The 18,984-nt window shown below is 38.0% G+C and overlaps 1 protein-coding gene across 50 annotated transcripts in view; it reads right to left on the bottom strand.

The window, feature by feature from the left end:
* The window catches only part of NEB (nebulin), a 225,846-nt gene that overhangs the window by 169,867 nt on the left and 36,995 nt on the right, over positions 1-18,984 (bottom strand). For all 50 annotated transcript variants that reach the window (XM_077956975.1, XM_077956985.1, XM_077956984.1 and 47 more), the window contains exons 21-36: positions 18,723-18,824; positions 18,521-18,628; positions 18,326-18,430; positions 17,177-17,275; positions 14,397-14,501; positions 13,726-13,833; positions 13,522-13,635; positions 10,917-11,114; positions 8,802-8,909; positions 6,870-6,968; positions 5,983-6,087; positions 5,786-5,893; positions 3,947-4,258; positions 3,637-3,843; positions 1,371-1,475; positions 558-665 (exon numbers count right to left, since the gene is read on the bottom strand). In XM_077956975.1, coding sequence (XP_077813101.1) covers positions 558-665; positions 1,371-1,475; positions 3,637-3,843; positions 3,947-4,258; positions 5,786-5,893; positions 5,983-6,087; positions 6,870-6,968; positions 8,802-8,909; positions 10,917-11,114; positions 13,522-13,635; positions 13,726-13,833; positions 14,397-14,501; positions 17,177-17,275; positions 18,326-18,430; positions 18,521-18,628; positions 18,723-18,824 — 2,091 coding nt within the window. The remainder of the gene's footprint in view (positions 1-557; positions 666-1,370; positions 1,476-3,636; positions 3,844-3,946; positions 4,259-5,785; positions 5,894-5,982; positions 6,088-6,869; positions 6,969-8,801; positions 8,910-10,916; positions 11,115-13,521; positions 13,636-13,725; positions 13,834-14,396; positions 14,502-17,176; positions 17,276-18,325; positions 18,431-18,520; positions 18,629-18,722; positions 18,825-18,984) is intronic.

Consider the following 18,984-nt stretch of genomic DNA (forward strand, 5'->3'; position numbering starts at 1 on the left):
AATGTGTCAGTGAAGGCAATTTGGGCTGTGAATCAAAGGAGAAAGCCACTGTCAGATTTATGACAGCTCTACCAAGTGGAGTCAACTGAAAAGAACCACAAAAGTGTTTCTAAAAGCGACAGGTTTTCCAAACAATATTTTGAGAATTTAAATGCCATGAATTTAACATATTTCTTTCAATGAGGTATCAATTTAAACAAGCATTTGATTACTTTTTTTTTTGAGACGGAGTCTCGCTCTGTTGCCCAGGCTGGAGTGCAGTGGCACGATCTAGGCTCACTGCAAGCTCCGCCTCCCAGGTTCACGCCATTCTCCTGCCTCAGCCTCCCGAGTAGCTGGGACTACAGGCGCCCGCCACTACACCTGGCTAATTTTTTGTATTTTCGGTAGAGACGGGGTTTCACCATGTTAGCCAGGATGGTCTCGATCTCCTGACCTCGTGATCTGCCTGCCTCGGCCTCCCAAAGTGCTGGGATTACAGGCGTGACCCACTACGCCCAGCCTGATTACTTTTTAAAAAGGCAAACACCTAAATTTCAACTAAAATTTGTACTCACATCACTGGCAATGTTTCTCGATGCCTTGGCTGCAGTGATGGGAATAGCATCACCCAGCACATTGTTGCCCTTGGCTATTAAGTCGTGCCAATCCCGTTTATAACAGACCTGGACAGAAAACCAAACAGGATGTCAGCATCTGTGTATTCATCAGCTTAAGTGATTCCTCAACTGCTGGGATTGTTTTGTTCTTTTCCAGACAGAAGTTGAAGGAATTCCCCATAGCACATACTGCTTTAGGACATCACAATGGCAAAGTGTCACACTGTGTGTAGCATGAGATCATTGGACTCTGCACTAATTATTCACCTACATCTGGTTTGGACACATACTGAAGAGAGGAATATTGAAAGACTGGATCCAGAGAAAAATAAATAAAGTTCTGGAAGCCATGATATGTGAGGACCAACTAGAGACAATGAAGTTGTTCATTCTCATGAAAGGAAGGTCAAGAGAAGACCTGGTGGTCAGCTTTAGAAATTTTAGGGTTGTTTTTTTAAAAAGGATCTCATTTATTCTTATGTTTCTGGAGAATAACCACCTCCCCTACATGCAAAACTAGGAACACTAAGTAGAAGTTTTAGAGGAATAGATGGTGAGCCCCTCATAAAGAAGAATGTTATGTCTTTTAAAGTTGTCCTACACTTGAAAAGGCCAACTGAAGAGGTAAAGAACCATCCTTATGGGATATGTTCCAATAGGGGATTTGTGAGAAATGGGCCTGAATAAATTGTCAAGGCACCATCCTACTCCTAAAGTCTATGATTTTATTGTCAGGTCCGAATTTCACATCCCAGCAAAGACCTTACTTACGTCACTTATATTGTAAGCATTGCACTTGGCCTGGAGAAACTGAGGAAGATCAGGACTCATGGTGTATTTATGTTTCACATCTTCTCCTTTAGCTTTGTATAAGATCTGCAATAAAATGCATTTCACATAGTGCAAAAAGGAAAATCTATTAATTGCTTGCTTTAGAGTAATTTTTAGCACAATTACCCACAATTTTCTAGTGTTAAAAATCATCAAAGGCATTTTTCTATTTTTTAAAATAAAATAAGCATCTGTTATCTTTAATACCAACAAGTCTTGTGTGTTAAAATAGAAAGAGAAAAAATCCTTAAGAAAATAGAAATTGTTCACTGCCCGAGATGAATGGAAGGTAAATTCAACCATGAAACCCTAGCAAGAATAATAGAATTCACCAAAGCCAAATCAATTTATTCTTTGCCTGTGAGTTAGTAGCTCTTTCATTTTTGTTAGTTTCTGTTTTTTTATCCCTAGAGAGAAAACAGTAGTTAGAATAAATCTTTTACTTCTGCTAAAAACTTTCCAAATTATAATTGTGTCAATAAAAGCATACAATAATTTCCTCATAATGTAGAGGTGCTTACACATGAATCTAGCATACTCAAAATGCTCACTATTTCATATTTGCTCTATGTTGTTACTTTGAAGAATTATATACACTTTTGACTGAAAGATGTTGAAGTATGTCATGCAGAAATCTTACTGCATCCTCCTCCTGCTATTAGAAATACATTACTTAGTTCCTAAAACTAAAATAGAGCCAGAATCACAAGTAGATTTTCAATCTCATAATTCTCATTTATCATATATATCCTTACTTTCCAGGCATGACTATGTGGAATATGACATGTAAACTGGTATGCATGTACCCAAGATAAAATCTGACATGGCTAATAGCTAAATTAATCCCCAAATACTAAATAATTTCTTCTAGGACTCAAAGTTACCTCTAAGTCCTCATTGTCTTTAAGAACAATATCTAAGCAATAAGATTCATGAATTCGACCTTCTACACAGCTCCTTCTCTGCCACTGCTACTCTCTTAGCTTCAGTCCAATTAAACCTTCCTTGGATTTCAGTGACAGCCTTCTATTTCATCTTCTCACCTCCAGTCTCTCCTCTTTCCAAAGTCTCCACACTTGGGGCCAGCATTGTCTTTTAAAACACAGGCCTGATAATGTGGCTCCATGGATTAGACATATTCAACATCTCTTCTTACCTACCCCCTAATATCCAGACTCTAAAAATTAGCATATGAGTCCCTTACTAATCAGGTTACAATCCTGAACCTTTTGCTTTTACACTTTTTCATTCCTTTCCTACTGCTGTTATATTGTTCATTCTTTTTCTACTGCTGTTATGTTGTTCCTTTTGCCAGCAATGCTCGCTTCTCTCACTTGCCCGGGAAACGCTGGTAGGCAGTTACCTGTGTACAAGGCACCTCCCTTGTACTTAACATTTTCCTCTCCTGCAGCATTTGTCTCTCTTGAGGACAATGCTCTGTTTGTAGTCATGTCTTTGTCTTATGCTCTTACCCTACATTCTTGTGAATTTCTATATCCCACGAATCCTCATCTATTTCATCTTTATGCCATCAGCAGGTAATACAATGCCTGGTACATGGTAGATGTTCAAAAAGTATTCATTAAATAAACAAGTGAATGCTTTTGATCTTCTGTATACCAAACTTTCCTTTAGAAACTTTGACTTTAGCCAGAGTATAGACGCTGCTCATGAACAGGCAGGCAAACGATATTTGCCTCAATCAGACGTAAGTTAAAAACTCTCTGTGATAATTGTGTATGCTGAATTCTTAGGAGCGAAAACATATATTTATATCTATTACTTCTCTGTATTAATGTTTTATATATGAAAAGAAAATAAGAGAAACTTAATATGTAATTGAATACAACAAATCTGCCAAAATAAAGTGTCTGGGATTTAAGCTTAAATTCTGTGTATGTATGTGTGTGCATGTGTATGTGTGTAGTCTAGAATAGAATTTTTTCACTGTCATTTATTCAATAAAAAAATATTTCAAAGATGGTTAAAAAGGAAATTTTTTTAAAAAAGGAAGATAAAAGGCAAGAGAAGAAAACGTTAGTGCCCAAACTACACATAACTGTAATTTTAAACAATTTAAATAAACAAAATAATAAATTTAAAATGGAAAGATATTGGCCCAGAAAAAGAAAAATATTGGGCTGCTGTTTACTTTTCTAAAAATCTTGCTCCATATCCTCTGTCCTCTCTATTTTGTTGTACTCACATCACTGACTTGCTTCGTGTTCTGCTTTGCCTGGACCATAACTGGGGAGTCCACAATGCTGGTAAATTTGAGGGTGTCTGGATGTTGCCTGTACTTCTTTTCATTCAGAGCGTCACCGGCCTTTTTAACTTTTTCGACGTCGAGACTACCGATAGGAATCCAGCCAATGCCTTTCATCCAGTTGTTGTAGTCTTCCTTGTAGACGTTCTACAGCAATGGAGAAAAGAGGAGTGAGGGCCTAGGCCAGGGTGCTTTTCATGGCAGGCTCTGAACTTAACAGGGGGTTTCTTGAGGAGTAAACGACTCTTACATCACTCTGTATCTGCATCATGTTCTTAGACAGCTCCAGGTCCATGGCGTCAGGCAAGTAGGTGTAATGATGGAGAGAATGCTTATAGTTGACATTGCTGACCACATCCTGAGCTTTCTTAGCTGCCACGACATTGAACATATCATGGGGCGTGTTGTATTTGGTCTTTGTCTTCTCATAGTCTTTTTTATACTCCCGATCTGATTGTATCTTGGCCACGTTCATATAATGAACCAGTTTAGGGTCATCTTGAAGACTTTGGAAGCCGACCATTTTCCCTTTAGCTTTTTCATAGTCTTTTTTGTATTGAACCTATTGTAAACAAAGGTGAGCATAATTTAAAATGTAGTTTGGAGGGTTTTACTAAACAATGAAGCCATAATTTGAAGTAATTGAGCTTCCCAAACCTTCCTGTACATCAGTAACCAAACAACAATTCACTTGGATATGCTCTGAAATGTAGTCTGCTTAAAATAAAAATGTTAAGTATTAGGGAACCCATTTGATTGTCTGTAGCTGTTTCTGCCTATCCAAGCGAGGTTGAAATGGGGGGCATCACCATAATTTGTATCAGTGACAAAATAAATCTTTATATTCTTCCTTTGCATTTAGACATTGGTAGAGAAAATTAAAAGATAAATAGGTTACAATCTCTACCAATTATATTGTGCTACTAGAGTGCAAGTAGCTAGATATTTGATTAGTTTTAGAATTTTTAGTAGTGGTAGGATGATTAATATTAATAACAGTAGAATGTAATAAGTCCTTGGATATTCAAAGGGAAACCCAGAGCCAGGAGGAGGTAAACACTAACTGGCTCTGGATAACAAAGTGGGGGGGGGGGGGAACTGAGCTTCCTCGGAGACATGTGGAGGGCACTGTGGGACACTGAGAAGCAGAGCCATGAGGGAAGGTTTGTGGTATGTTGGGGCAGGGGTGGCGGGAGGAAAGCACCCACAGAGAAAGGGGGTCAGTAAGAAATTCTGGGTGGGACAGGGGCATTTCAGGACAAGGACATTTGTTATTCAATCATCACATATTTACACTGGAGCGATGTAAACCTAATTTCAAACAATCAGTAAAGTGGTGTTTGGGACTCTGGGAAGTCAAAAGGAAGGGGCTGTGTTTCATTTCTGGGTCATACAGAGCAGCAAGAAGAGACCCACAGGAGGAGGGCGCAGATGAGCTCAAGCCAGCCAGGAGGCAGAGGTAAGCAGAGAAACGAAAACCTCGGAGACTCCACAGAAATCATGGAGAGGGGAATTCCATTTCCTATAGAATAACAGATGGGGGCTTGAGCCAATTTTATTTAAATCTCAAAGAGCAAAGTGACTTCAGTTCACATCTTGGTTAAAGATAAATAGGATAAGAAATAAAATTCTTAACTGTAATAGAACCCAAAGACTGGCTATTAGAGGTGTGAAATTGAGGCCTGTCTATAGAAGGAATGAAGGAAAAAGGGAGAGGAAAGGGAAAGAAGGAAGTCATATAAATTAATAAAGTTTTGAGATAAAATTTTACCATCAGGGGGCTATTATGACTTACATGGTAAGTCACTTCTGGATCTCCACAAGAGAAGTCGTGTGAGTGAGTGCAGAAATACAGATGAGAATTTTAAGTGAGGAGGCTTGATTAGAACTGAGCAGTAGAAGGTTATACAAATCCTTTCCCCCCAGGAAATTTAAATCTATTTAGGGAACTTTATTTCCTGAATAGTTTTCAATCAGATTTTCTTCCCATTGGGGACCACATGCATGGAGACTTTTGGGTCATTGTCAGACCCCAAGCCCACCCACTCACATTTTCTAGTTGCCTATGTGTAACCACAGCTGGACTTACGTCACTCGCTGCCTGCCTGGCAGCTTTGGCAGCTCTGATGGGAATCGCATCAGTTCTCAGGTCATATCCCTTCTTGCTCAAGTCTTTCAAGTCTGCTTTGTACATATTCTGAAAGAAAAATGTCATTTAAGTACAACTTAAAGACCATGTTAGTAAAGTCTGGACACACACATCAGCCCGTGAGTCTACCCACACACCTCACTGATATTGTAGGCATTAACTTTAGCCTGGATGAACTGAGGCAGGTCTGCTGGTAGGTTGTATTTGTGAATAATTTCCTCTCCTTTGGCTTTGTAAGCGATCTGAAAGAGATAAAAATGCATAAACAAACAAATAAATAAAGTAGAGAGAAAAGTTTAATGGCATCGGCAAATAATTTCCTAATGGATCATATTTCACAGAGGCGGTTTTAGGAAGGACACTCTTTGTGCATTTGCATATTTATGTGCAAATATCTGTAGGCATTCAAGGTCACGCATGCAGTTGCTTAGGACCCTGTCTCAGTGCTTATTAAGTTTGGCAAAGATCCCTCGGAACTTGCAGTAGGAACTTCTGGGCCTAGTTAGGGGCACTTAGTGGTAACTAGTCCCAAGGAGGTGACTTGATGAAAATGGTAAACTGCAAACACTTTCCTGAGCTCAGCAAAGTATAATAGGGTAGAATACACCAACTGCCTATATTATATTTTGTGGGCAGTTAGAGGGACTTAGGGGTGGTTTTGATTATGTATAAGTTTTGTTTTAGTGCTGACTTAAAATATAACTGCTCCCCATTTGATATACTCATTCTTTCTGGTCTTTCCTAGAAATAGGCTTGTAGTTTTTGTTGTCATTAAGAGAAGTTCCTCTTACCTTTTCCTTAGAAAGCAATGTCAAATGGCTAAAAGGACAGTCAATACAACACACGTCACTGTAAATACATGAATTAGGCATGCTTTCTTAATGAACAGCTGGGGAATTGTACAGATGCTTGTGTAACTGGGTATCCATATTGTATAATGACTAGAGGTGATCAGTACATTTGAAATACAAATGTATTTGTATTAGTTAACATCTATTAACATATAGATAGGATTAACACTTACATCACTCCTCTGGGCCTGATTAATTTTAGACTGTACTGTAATTGGAGCATCTTCAATCGAGGTAAACTTGAGCGTGTCTGGATGTTGGCGATATTTTTTCTGTTCGGCAAATCAAAAACAGAAAAACAACTTTGTTTTTCACTGAAGGTTTATACATCAAAATCCTTGAAATTTATTTTGAAGTGACAAGGAAGATTTCTTCCATGATTTTAAAATGTAAAAATACTAGATTCTTGATTGGCTTGATGAATGCCATACAAAAGTCAGTATTTTAAAAAATCCATTTAATTGTGGACGGTTTGGGACAGCACAGACACATATACTGCTCTCAGGAACCAGACTCCTGTCTTAATTTCTTGCCTATGACATGAAAGAAGATACCCTCAGCTAAGCAGAATCCAGAAACACTACAGAGTTTTCTAAAGGTTTGACAGAAAAGCAAGAAAGGAGATTTGGAGTGTCTTTGCATGACACAAACAAGTTCTCTTTTTCCCTGTTATTCCATCAGCAAATGGCATCAAGAAGCTGTCTGGTTGAAGGAGGAGGAATTGAGGAACTAGGCCAACAGCTAGGAATTATTATTGAGAGACAGGACTTTTGCTCTACAAGCCTTAATGTGGTTAGTACATAAGTTATCACCAAAGCGCTAAAGGGGCACTGCAGAGGAGACCCTGGAGAGGTGTGCCCACTGGGAGCTGACAACTTCTGGCTATCTTATTCCTGTATTCGTCTCTATTTTCCCAGTCCTCTTCCTTTGTGCATATTGTACATCCCAGTTGGTATCATCACTCTTTCAGCTTCAGACTTCTAAAAACCACTACCTAGAACTTTCTTCTGGAAGATCTTTGAGCAGACAAAATGGTTTTCATTGAAAACAAAATACTGAACGAAACATAAAACTTGAGTGTGGAAGACAACGCTCATACCACACCTCTGTCCTTTGTGTAGTCTGCCCTCCTTGCGGATGTACTCCCCTGACAGCAGTGAGTCTTCAACTGTCACGGAGGAGGGACACATAACCTTGCTGCCTTATGAGCCTCAAGATCATCACTATTTTTTCTTACACTGAATTTATATTTTACTTCAAAGCCAACCAGAATATGACATAGGGAATAATTCTCCAAAGACAATTTCTATAATGGCCGCATTATTCATAATCACAAAAAAATAGAAACCATCCACATATCCCCCAACAGGTGAAACAATAATAACAATGTGGTACGTATTATGCTGGGGCAAAAGTAACTGTGGTTCTTGCCATTACTTTTAAAGTCAAAACTGCAATTACTTTTGTACCAACTTAATAAATCCACACAAAAGATTACTACTCAATAATTAAAAAAAAAATTATAAGCAGAAACATGGATGAATCACAGAAACATTACATGAAGTGAAAGAAGCCAGATACAAAAGAAATTTCTAGAAAAGATAAAACTTGAGAGATAGAATGCAAATCAGTGGTTGCCTGGGGCTGAAGATGAGAGCTGCAGTTTTGGGGGGAAACTTTCTGGGGTGCTAACAGCATTTTAAAATTCAATTGCAGTGATGACTACACAATTACATGAATTTATTAAAACTTGTCAAGGTGTACACTTAACATGAGGGACTTTTATCGTATGCAAGTTATACCTTAATAAAATTGTTAAAAATATTTCTATAATGAATGGTTAACATAAATGGTTAACATAAACGGTTAACAAGTTATCCTTAATAAAGTTGTTAAACATATTTCCATAATGAATGGTTAACATAAATGATTTTGGTAATATAAAGGTTTGTGCTGGTCTACCCGGGTAATTCATGCACTTGGTAAGCTCTTTTCCTCAGCAACAGTGACTGAGAATGAAGCAATGAAGGAGCACTGCCCATGGTTTAGAGAACTTTAACACAACACAGTCACCACTCTCCCTCTGACACACCCAGTGGCTTTACCTCATTGAGGATGTCTGAAGCTCGCTTGGCCTTTTCCATTTCTAAGGACCCAAAAGGCACCCAGCCACAACCTTTCATCCAGCTATTGTAGTCAGCTTTGTATTCAACCTAAAACACCAAGAGAAAGGTTACATTTCTTTGCTGTGTCAACATCATTATGCAAAATCATCAATGTTTTACCCAAAACAATGTTTTTGAGATTTCTGACCAGCTTCCTTACTCCAGACATTAAGGTTATTTTATATATTTCTTTGGTGAGATATAGTAACAGCTCTTAGATTTTTGCTTTCCTTCTAACTGGTGTATGTTCCATTTCATCCTTATTTCCAACTTAATGGAAGCATGTGGTACTCTAATTCCAACCTGGAAAATGCTCAAGTCAAATTTGCACTTCAAAGAAGTGAAATTGTCAGTTAACCAAATGTGAGACGTTTGTTCACTGGAACTTTAAGTATTATGTTTCTATCAAATTAAAATAGAAGGCCGCATTGAAGGTGGATTATTTGCTCATTTTCTAATTTCCTAATTACATAAGACTTAATAGAATTATTTGTAATGAGTGTTTGCCCACATGGCCCTTCATGTGTACTGGTCAACTTTGGAGTGTTTCTACACTGGCTAACAAAACACTTTAAAATAGTTGCACTTGTTAATTTGCATAAGAGAGTGGTTATTATTTGGAATTGGTCCTAGTTGAGGCACAGTTACTTGATGCTATTAAAGTAATGAGCTACTCTTGTTGTCTGAGCATAGGTGGTACCAAAAATTTACATTTTAGATACAAAATTCAAACTGTTGTTTTTACTCTGGGCCTTTTAAGTAGAATAGAAAATCAAGAAAGCATTTAGTTCCTGCCCTTCAGAGGCTTATGATCTATTTGGGATGAAAAAACATAACAAAATCAAACTAATAACAAGCAGAATAACAATGCATAATATAGAATTCTTAGTGGTAGGAACGTAAAATTTTGCAGCCGCTGCAGAAAACAGTATGGTGGTTCCTCTACGAATAAAAAATAGAGCTACCATGTGATTCAACTATTCAACTTCTGGGTTTATACCCAAGAGAATTGAAAGCAGGATCTCAAAGATATTCACACGCCCATATTCATAGCAGCATTATTCAAAATAGCTTTAAGGTGGAAGCAACCCAAATGTCTACCAACAGATGAATGGGCGAATAAAACGTGGCATATCCATACAATAGAATATTATTCACCCTTAAAAAGGAAGGAAATTCTGATACATGCTACAACATGGATGAACCTTGAGGACATTTTGCTAAGTGAAATAAGCCAACCACACAGAGACAAATACTGTATGACTTCACATATATGAGGTATCTAGGGTTAGTCAAACTTAGAAACAAAGCATAGATAGGTGGTTGCCACAAGCTAGGGGAAGAAGGAAAATGGGAGTTGCTGTTTAATGAATACAGAATTTCAGTTTGGGAGATGAAAAGGCTCTGGGGATTGGTTGTACAGCAATGTTAATACACTTAACACCACTGAACTGTATACTTGAAAACTGCAAAGGTGGTAAATTTATGTTAGTGCATTTTATCACATTTTAAAAAATAGAATTGTTAGGATGAAGTATTCAGTTGCAGAGTTTGGACAAATTAATTTGCTTAAAGAAGCTCTGATCTACAGAAAAAACCATTATTATAAATATTTATGTTAAATGATATATTTCTTTTCAGATAGAAATCTATGTAAAGATCATTGATAATGATGAATGTGATGATTATGATAATAGTGATGATAGATACTGAATGTTTATTGAGAACTCACTAGGGCCTGGCACCATGCTAAGTATTTTGCATGCATTTACATCCTCCAAACAATGTTTTTGATTTATTTCCATTTTACAGAAGAGGACTCTAGACTTAGCAAGGTTGATAACTTTCCTCGAGGGAAACAGTGATGGGGTGCATGCCAGATCAGTTCTTCCTAACATTGAAAGGCATGCTCTTATAGAACCGCAAGGGTCGTTTGCTTCCATACATACGACAATGCAGACACCTCTGAGAAGTGCAAAAACCTCACTCAACTTTGAAGCCCATTTCAGTTTCCGTCTTTTTAAAAGAAGGGCTACAGAAACCCTGGTTACTCACATCGCTCTGTAGTGCATATGCCTTCTTGGCAAGGTCCACGTTGATGCTATCGGGCGGGTAGCTGTAACTGTGTAAGATGTGCTTATAATCAACGTCGCTGGCAATTGCCTGAGATTTCTTAGCTTGAGTGACTTGGAGCATATCAAGAGGTGCCGTGTAGATAGTTTTTGACTTTTCATAATCTTTTCGATATTCGCGCTGTGAATAGGAAATTATCATTTATTATCACAAATCCTCAATGGATTTCCGGAAAAGACAGAGATCTTGCATAAACAATAAATACAAGTTAGAGAAAGAGTCAAACACCTGAGTAGTTATTTTGCCCAAAAACGTGTTCACATGTTACACCATTGAAATTCCCCCAAAAGCACACATGGGCAGACCTCAGATCAATGAGAAACTGTCTGGGCCACAGCTTCTGCTTCAGTCAGGAACAGGAATGATTTTATTCTAAAACAGGGTTTCTCAAGGACCACTAACAAGTGTTCCTATTATTAATGTAATTTAACCTATGAAGAGTTTTCAGTAAAGAAGCATTTTTTTAATTGTAATGAAAACCATATGACAATTTGATTTTAATAAAATGACTACTTCATACACAGGGCTGTAGGCTTAGTTTCTTGGCTGGATAGAGTCATTTTTGAATGGATAGTCAACTGCTTTTTAACCTATTGTTGACAGGAGATAAGCCCCACTGAGAATCTCAAAGGGTTGTTTTCATATCAAGTTCAATTTGAGCAACAATTTAAAAGAAGCTTCAGATTGCAGCAGTGAAAAGACTTCATGGGAGAAAAGTTTGAGAAACTGAGCCATTAAAATAACGTTGGCCCTTCCGTACAGCGTTATAAACCAAATGTACTGACTGGGCCTTGAGGGCTCCCTTCATTGTCTGGTTTCCTGGAATGGCTAGACAAGGTGCTAATTGGGTCTAATTCCCAGCTTCATTATATCCAGTCACCAATTACTTTGACAGAAAAATTTTGATCCACTGCCTTTAAGAAAACTCTAAATTCATCCTAGTTCCCCATGGTCACATATGTGTTAGAGACAGTGACCTAAGCTGGCAAGCACAGATGCGCACTACAAATCTTCTGTAACAATTCCTTTTGCAAACGATCTGATCTTTTGGCTTTCTAAGGGAACTTGATCTTCCTTCTCACATTTTGTGGGTGGTCACTTTCACTGAATACATTTATTACTTAACTATAAAATTGAGACCCTGGTTTATAAAAGTAAAGTATGGAAACTTTCTGATAGTTTGCAACAACATTGAAAACAACAGTTTGTCTTCATTAGAAATAAACTGATAAAGCAATATTGCAACAGCAATAGGTGTGTGGAAGTATTTTGAAGAAATTGTTGTTACTGTTTTGTTCATGTTCACACCAGCTGACACATACCAGTACATATAAAATGTCGTCAAAGATCCAAATGGCTTTAAAGATTCTTTTTAAAAAGCCATGCATATTCTATATCTGCAGCTTAGCATTTTGCCTGGATATTACATGAGAATGACTCATTTGCTATATGTTTTGGTCATCTATCAATTAACAAATGTTTATTGGGCATTTATTATGTGCCTACTACTGGGTTCTGTGATAGGAATAAAAACAAAAGATAAAAATGCACATGCTATCAGTGGGGAGTTATATCCTTCTTGAGCTGAGGAGACTCAGCTAGTGAACAAGATAGTAATATAAGTGAGCACTACATACTGACATAATCCACTGTGAAGTTACTAGAGAAAATTACAGAATTAGAAGTTTTAAAGTGCTATGTGATGACAGAATAAATGCAAAATGAATTAAAGAGGTATGTATAGATCATTATATAAAAGCATGGTTAAAACTAAATGACACAAACACCCTTGTCTTTCATCATAAAAAACTAGTATCTGCAAGCTACACTGAACATGCTCAGCACTCTTAACGGATTCTCTAAACATTTTATACACAATATATACTATAATTTGCAATAGTAGATGTTTGTCTCTCTGTAGTAAGAATTTTAACTGGAAAATGTTACATGGCCCATAGACAAGCCTTAAGGAACCCATGAGTTCACCAGAATTCAGGCAAAAGGCATGAAAAGAAATGTTCATTTTCTAGATAGATGATTCAAATCTTTTATCCGAGTCTCAAAGGGGTTTATAATCAATGGAGTCTTTTTCTTGGATCTAGACCAAACTCATTACTAAAGTCAATGAAGAACAATGATACTGTATTAAGATTTTTGTGACTCATAAATGTCTTCCAAAGTAAAGACAGTTTGAAAATTTATCATTTTAAAAATTATTTTTCAATTAGAAAAAAATCTGAAAATATTTTGTGTTTTCTGAAAGGTTTTAAGAACATAATCAATATTCTATTAAATATTAATGCATACATTTTTCAAAGTGAAATGAGTATCAGTACAAATCAGTAACTTCTCCCCTCAAATGTGGGAGGTGCAATGATCCGGGGCATCATTCTAAAGTTCTCTACAGCAGTACTTCTGTGAACGTGAAAGAGCCCATGCTCATGAAATCCTTTTCCACACTACTACCCTTGGGCATCTTAGCAGGGAGTCCATCTTGAAAACAAGACACATTCACAAAAACACTCACATCACTCTGGTTTTTGGCTGTCTTCAAGGAGTGCAGCATCTTGGGATCGTCATTAATGCTGAGGGCCCCAATCATTTTCCCTTTGCTCTTTTCATAGTCTTTCTTGTACATCACCTGTAAAGACATCACACGTGTCAGATCCCACTCACCAGGTGTCCCTGAGGCCACCCTGTCCAGGTCCCCAGGTCCCTAGGCCACACTCACATCGCTGGTGTTCTTGGTGTTGGCTTTGGCTGCCAACAGGGGAATGGCGTCCACTTTAATGTCAAACTTCTTGGCTTTGCTCTTCTCCCAGTCTTGCTTATAAAGATTCTGGACAGAAAAATTCAGCAAAGGAATGATAAGAACAACAGTAAACACAGTATAATCCAGTAAAAAAATAAAAATATATTGAAAATTTGTGTATACACAGACTTACTTCTCCTATAAATACTATATTTATCAAATTGTAGAATAAGTATTGATTTATCTATCATCCAGTTTCTTTCTCCCTAACACTAAATAAGTATCAACTACTCTTTTTAATGTACTGTAAACTTTCTAAACACTCTGCTATCCTGATTTATATAAGGATGCTATAAAATGACAACCACTTGGAGAAGGTGAAATGTGACATTTACACAGGAAAGATGTTGTAAAACTCCAGGGAATAGCAGATGGGTAATTGGAGATCATCTGGTGGTAACAGAGACCATAGAAAATGAAATCTGATAGCTAAGGGTCTTAAGAGCATTTTGGCCTTAAAAGCTCCACTTACACGGTACCAATCTTAACAGTTGTTTATTTGCACAATTCCTAGTCTTGTCTTTTAACATTTATAACATTTTCTCTTTTCATGCACACCAAACATAGGCTTCTGTGGCTTTGGTACTTACATCACTCAGATTGTAGGCATTGACTCTGTGTTGGATAAACTGTGGAGCATCTGCTGGTACATGGCACTTGAACTTCTCACCTTCATGTTTTGCTTTGTAATTCAGCTGAAAAACAAAGGATATTCGAACAGTTCAGGGGAACTTCTTTGAGTTTATTTAGCACAGCGTATACAGCTAAGGCATTAGTGCCGTTTTTAGAAAAATGCCTCAAAGAGATATTCAATTCAGCCAACGTCTCGCACAGGATTCAAACTGTCATTCCCTATTTCAGGGACTGTGGCACAGTCCTCCTTTATCCTTGGGGGATACTTTTCAAGACCCTCCAGTAGCTGCCTGAAATCATGGATGGCACTGAACCCTATATATACTATGTTCTTTCCTATACATATATACCTGTGATAAAGTTTAATTTATATATTAGGCACAATAAGAGATTAATAATAACTAATAGAAAAATTATAATAATATACTTAATAAAAGTTATGTGGATGTGGTTTGTCTCACTCAAAATATCTTACTGTATGTTTTCACCCTTCTTGATAAAGAAGGGACAAAGGCGGATGGGTGTGAGATTTCATCATGCTACTCAGAACAACATTCAATTTAAGACTCATGAATTGTTTCTGGAAATTTATGAATTTCTGGAAAATATGAATTTCACTTCATATTTTCGGGCCACAGTTGACTGCAGGTAACTGAAATTATGGAAAGTAAAACCGTGGATAAGGGGGATTGCTGTGTAACCATACTTTGGGCTGCCGGCTGCCATTGCATAGATTCTGTTATATACATGGGAACACATTTCTGATCTACACTGCTAGGCTGTGTCTGGAGAACATGAACTCCTGCAATTAAAGCACTAACAAAAACAATAACAGTTGTAAACAAAATGTTAGCACAGCCGGGCGCGGTGGCTCACGCCTGTAATCCCAGCACTTTGGGAGGCCGAGGCGGGCGGATCACAAGGTCAGGAGATCGAGACCACGGTGAAACCCCGTCTCTACTAAAAATACAAAAAATTAGCCGGGCGCGGTGGCGGGCGCCTGTAGTCCCAGCTACTCAGGAGGCTGAGGCAGGAGAATGGCGTAAACCCAGGAGGCGGAGCTTGCAGTGAGCCGAGATCGCGCCACTGCACTCCAGCCTGGGCGACAGAGCGAGACTCCGTCTCAAAAAAAAAAAAAAAAAAAAAAAAAAAAAAAAAAAAAAAAAAAAAAAAAAAAACAAAATGTTAGCACAGTTAAAAAGATATGTAAATTGTTATTATTATTATTTTTGACACAGGGTCTGGCTCCATCATCCAGGCTGGAGTGCAGTGACACAATCTCGGCTCACTGCAACCTCCACCTCCAAGGCTCAAGTGATCCCCCCACCTCAGCCTCCTGAGTAGCTGAGACTACAGGCATGTGCCACCATACCCAGCTAATTTTTAAAATATTTTTGTAGAGATGGGATTTTGCCAGGTTGCCCAGGCTGGTTTCAAACTCCTAGGCTCAAGTAATCTGCCTGCCTCGGCCTCCCAAAGTGCTGGGATCACAGGCATGAGCCACTGCACCTAGTTGTGAATTCTTACTTAAAATATTAAACACAGAACTTTATTTAAATGTTTTAAAATGTGACGTTAGGTGTAAGGAATTGAGTGTAAAGAACGGATGAGACTGTTTAATTTTGGAGCCAAAGGCAAAAATGCACAAGACTGAGAACTATACAAGAAGTAATTCCAAGGCAGAGTCCATTGCCTACCTAAGCCAATAAGAAGAGTGACTGATAGTGACTGACCACATACAGCACTATACTTCTCTGCAGCTTGCTGAGTTCAGCTAGATCAGTAATGTTAGTGTTTAGCTGTTCTTTACTGGAACACAAAATATTAAGATGCTCAGAAAAGTGGCACATGAGCTAAAATGACTTCTGGGTTATACTGATGCCATTCTCCTCTTTACTAATTGGGTATGAGCTAATTTGTGTCATTAAAACATATTTTATAGTAGGACACACTGTATCTTTCACTTTCCTATCTTGAGAAGGGTGTACTACTCTCTAGGACTTAGCTATGTTAGCATCTTGCTGTTCAAAGAGTAGCCTACCAATCACAGCATCAGCATCACCTAGGAGCTTATTAGAAAGTCAGAATATGGAGTCCCCCAGATCTACTGAATCAGAATCTGTACTTCAACAGGGTCAGCAGGTGATTGCATGAATGTGGATGTCTGAGAAGCACTGCTGCTTTTCCCTTGATCTTGGCATGACTGGACCATGCTTGTCTTAGACTTTCTTTGACTACTCAATCTAAAGTGCCCATCCAGTTCTTTCTTTGATGTCATCCCACTTAAATTCTGTGGCATCATTCTATATTAGTTTTCTTGTCATTGTTCGACGTCTGTCTTGTTACTGCGCCCTTTCTTTTTGTAAAGTCTTTGTTAGCAAATTCAAGAATAGGAAATATTTGCCTTGTCCTACAAAAATAGATGCTTCTGTTGTCACTGTTTATTTAAGTTGGCATGGAGTTTTAGTGTGCATGTGACAGATCCTAATGAATAAGATAGTCCCACTAAAAATCAGTGAGTTATTAAAAAATATTTATTTTTATTATTGTCTAACACGACTTTCCTCAGGCTACAATTCAATCTAGCAGCCTCATTTGTGTTTTATTAAACAAATCTTGAAAAATAATAATATTGGGATGGTAGTTAAGCCCATAAAGATTAAGCATGTAAATGCTTACATTTTAAATGAGCAAAGCACTCTGGGTCACGCACGCTTGCATAAATCAAAGCACTTACATCACTAAGCTGTTTCGTGTTGAGTTGGGCTTGCAACAGTACAGGAGTATCAGTGACTGCCGTGAACTTGGTCTTATCTGGATGAACTTTGTAGGTATGCTAGAAAAGAAGATGTTCTTAAATGAAATTTATAATGTATTTATACATTATAATGTATTAATATATTCTTGGTTGTACATACGCTAACATAAAAAATGGTTCCAGGTCAAAATGAAGTCTATTTTGTTCCTGAAAATTTAGTTGATGCGTTTACATTCTCACTTCTCTGTCTCTCTCTCTCTCTTTTTCCTTTGATCCCCACCTCCCAAGTTGCCTCTGGTCTGCCTACAGCAACTCAGCAACCAGATTAGCCTTCCCCTGCTGAAGCCTTACAGTGACTCTTTAGTGAACTTGGTATTCAGTCTCAATTGCACGTCGGCTTATGATCCCTGCAGAATCCATCCCCTCCTTCATCTCCAGCCATTTCACCTCTTACTACTGCCCTCCTCCCCAGTACATTTCAGCCACCCCATCCTTTCAATTCCTTAAATACTGAGCTTGTTCTCTCCTTAGGCCGTTCTTCCCTGCTGCTCCTCCGCTGACCTTGGCCTGGCAGGTCATGCCTGTTTTAGATCTTCCGTGACCACCCAACCTAAGATGCCCATCCGGTCACTCTCTCACACATTGTCCTATTTTAATTCTGTATCATCATCCTATTTTAGTTTTCTTATCATCGCTTGACATCTTTCTTATTTCTGTGCTCCTTCCTTTGTTTATTGTCTCCTCCACTAAGTGGGAGCTCAAGAGGTTGCCGGCTTTTTCCCTGTCTTTCTCAGCACCAAGAAAAGTGCCTGGCCCAGGACGGCTTCTCACGTGAATTTGTTAAATAATGAACACCTATCTCAAACCTGCATGTCCTTCTTTTGCCCCAAATTCATGTAGATACAAACTAATGGAAGTTAAGATCTATAAAATCTGAAATTATTTTGTAACAAATCGCCTTCCTCATCATAATTATTGTGTTCCCCGGTTCCACCCCAAAACCAAAATGTTAAGTGTAATTATCTCCTTCTAATCACTAGATATTACCATTAAACTCCTGCTAAATTTACCACTAGATGTCACAAGAATCCCAAGCCCAATTTCAATAATTCAGGGCAGATAACTTACATCTTTACACTGGTCCAGCCTCTTGATTGCTTCATATTCTTGTGTTATTGTCTGAGGGAAATAGCATTTTCCTTTATCTTCTTCATATTCTGCTTTGTAACTTTTCTGTAATGAGAAAAACCAAAAATAGATCATGATTGTTATAGCTCTCGAACAATGTCACTGTGAGGCATGAACCATTGTCTTCAAACTTACGTCACTGTTTTGAGCTGCAACTTTCATGCAGTGTGTGTGATATGGGTCCTCAAAGCTGCCTACATAATGTCCCAAAATATTCTTTACATATAAGTCTTTATATTTAGCCTGAAAAATAAAACAAATGTAATTCAAGTTAACAGTCATTTGTCGAACAGTAGGAAAGCCCTCCAACCCGAGAGGTAACCGTGGCTTTTCCAACCTCACTGAAGTTCTTCAGCTGTGTATCAAGTTGATATTTTGGGGTCTCACAGTAGTTCATACTCTTTGCCTTTGTCTTCTCGTAGTTTTCCTTGTATAATCTCTGTTAAAGGAAAAAGAAATTAAACCAAAAAGAAAGAAAAATATATCTCAAAAAGTAACAGCCATTCATGTCATTGCTACGCTTTAACTGAAGGGGCAAAATGTATGTTTTCTCACCATCAATTTTCCACAAAGCAGGAAAGCAGGATAGGTGTGGTAGA

This window comes from Macaca mulatta, chromosome 12, assembly GCF_049350105.2.
Source record: "Macaca mulatta isolate MMU2019108-1 chromosome 12, T2T-MMU8v2.0, whole genome shotgun sequence".
Taxonomy (NCBI): Eukaryota; Metazoa; Chordata; class Mammalia; order Primates; family Cercopithecidae; genus Macaca; species Macaca mulatta.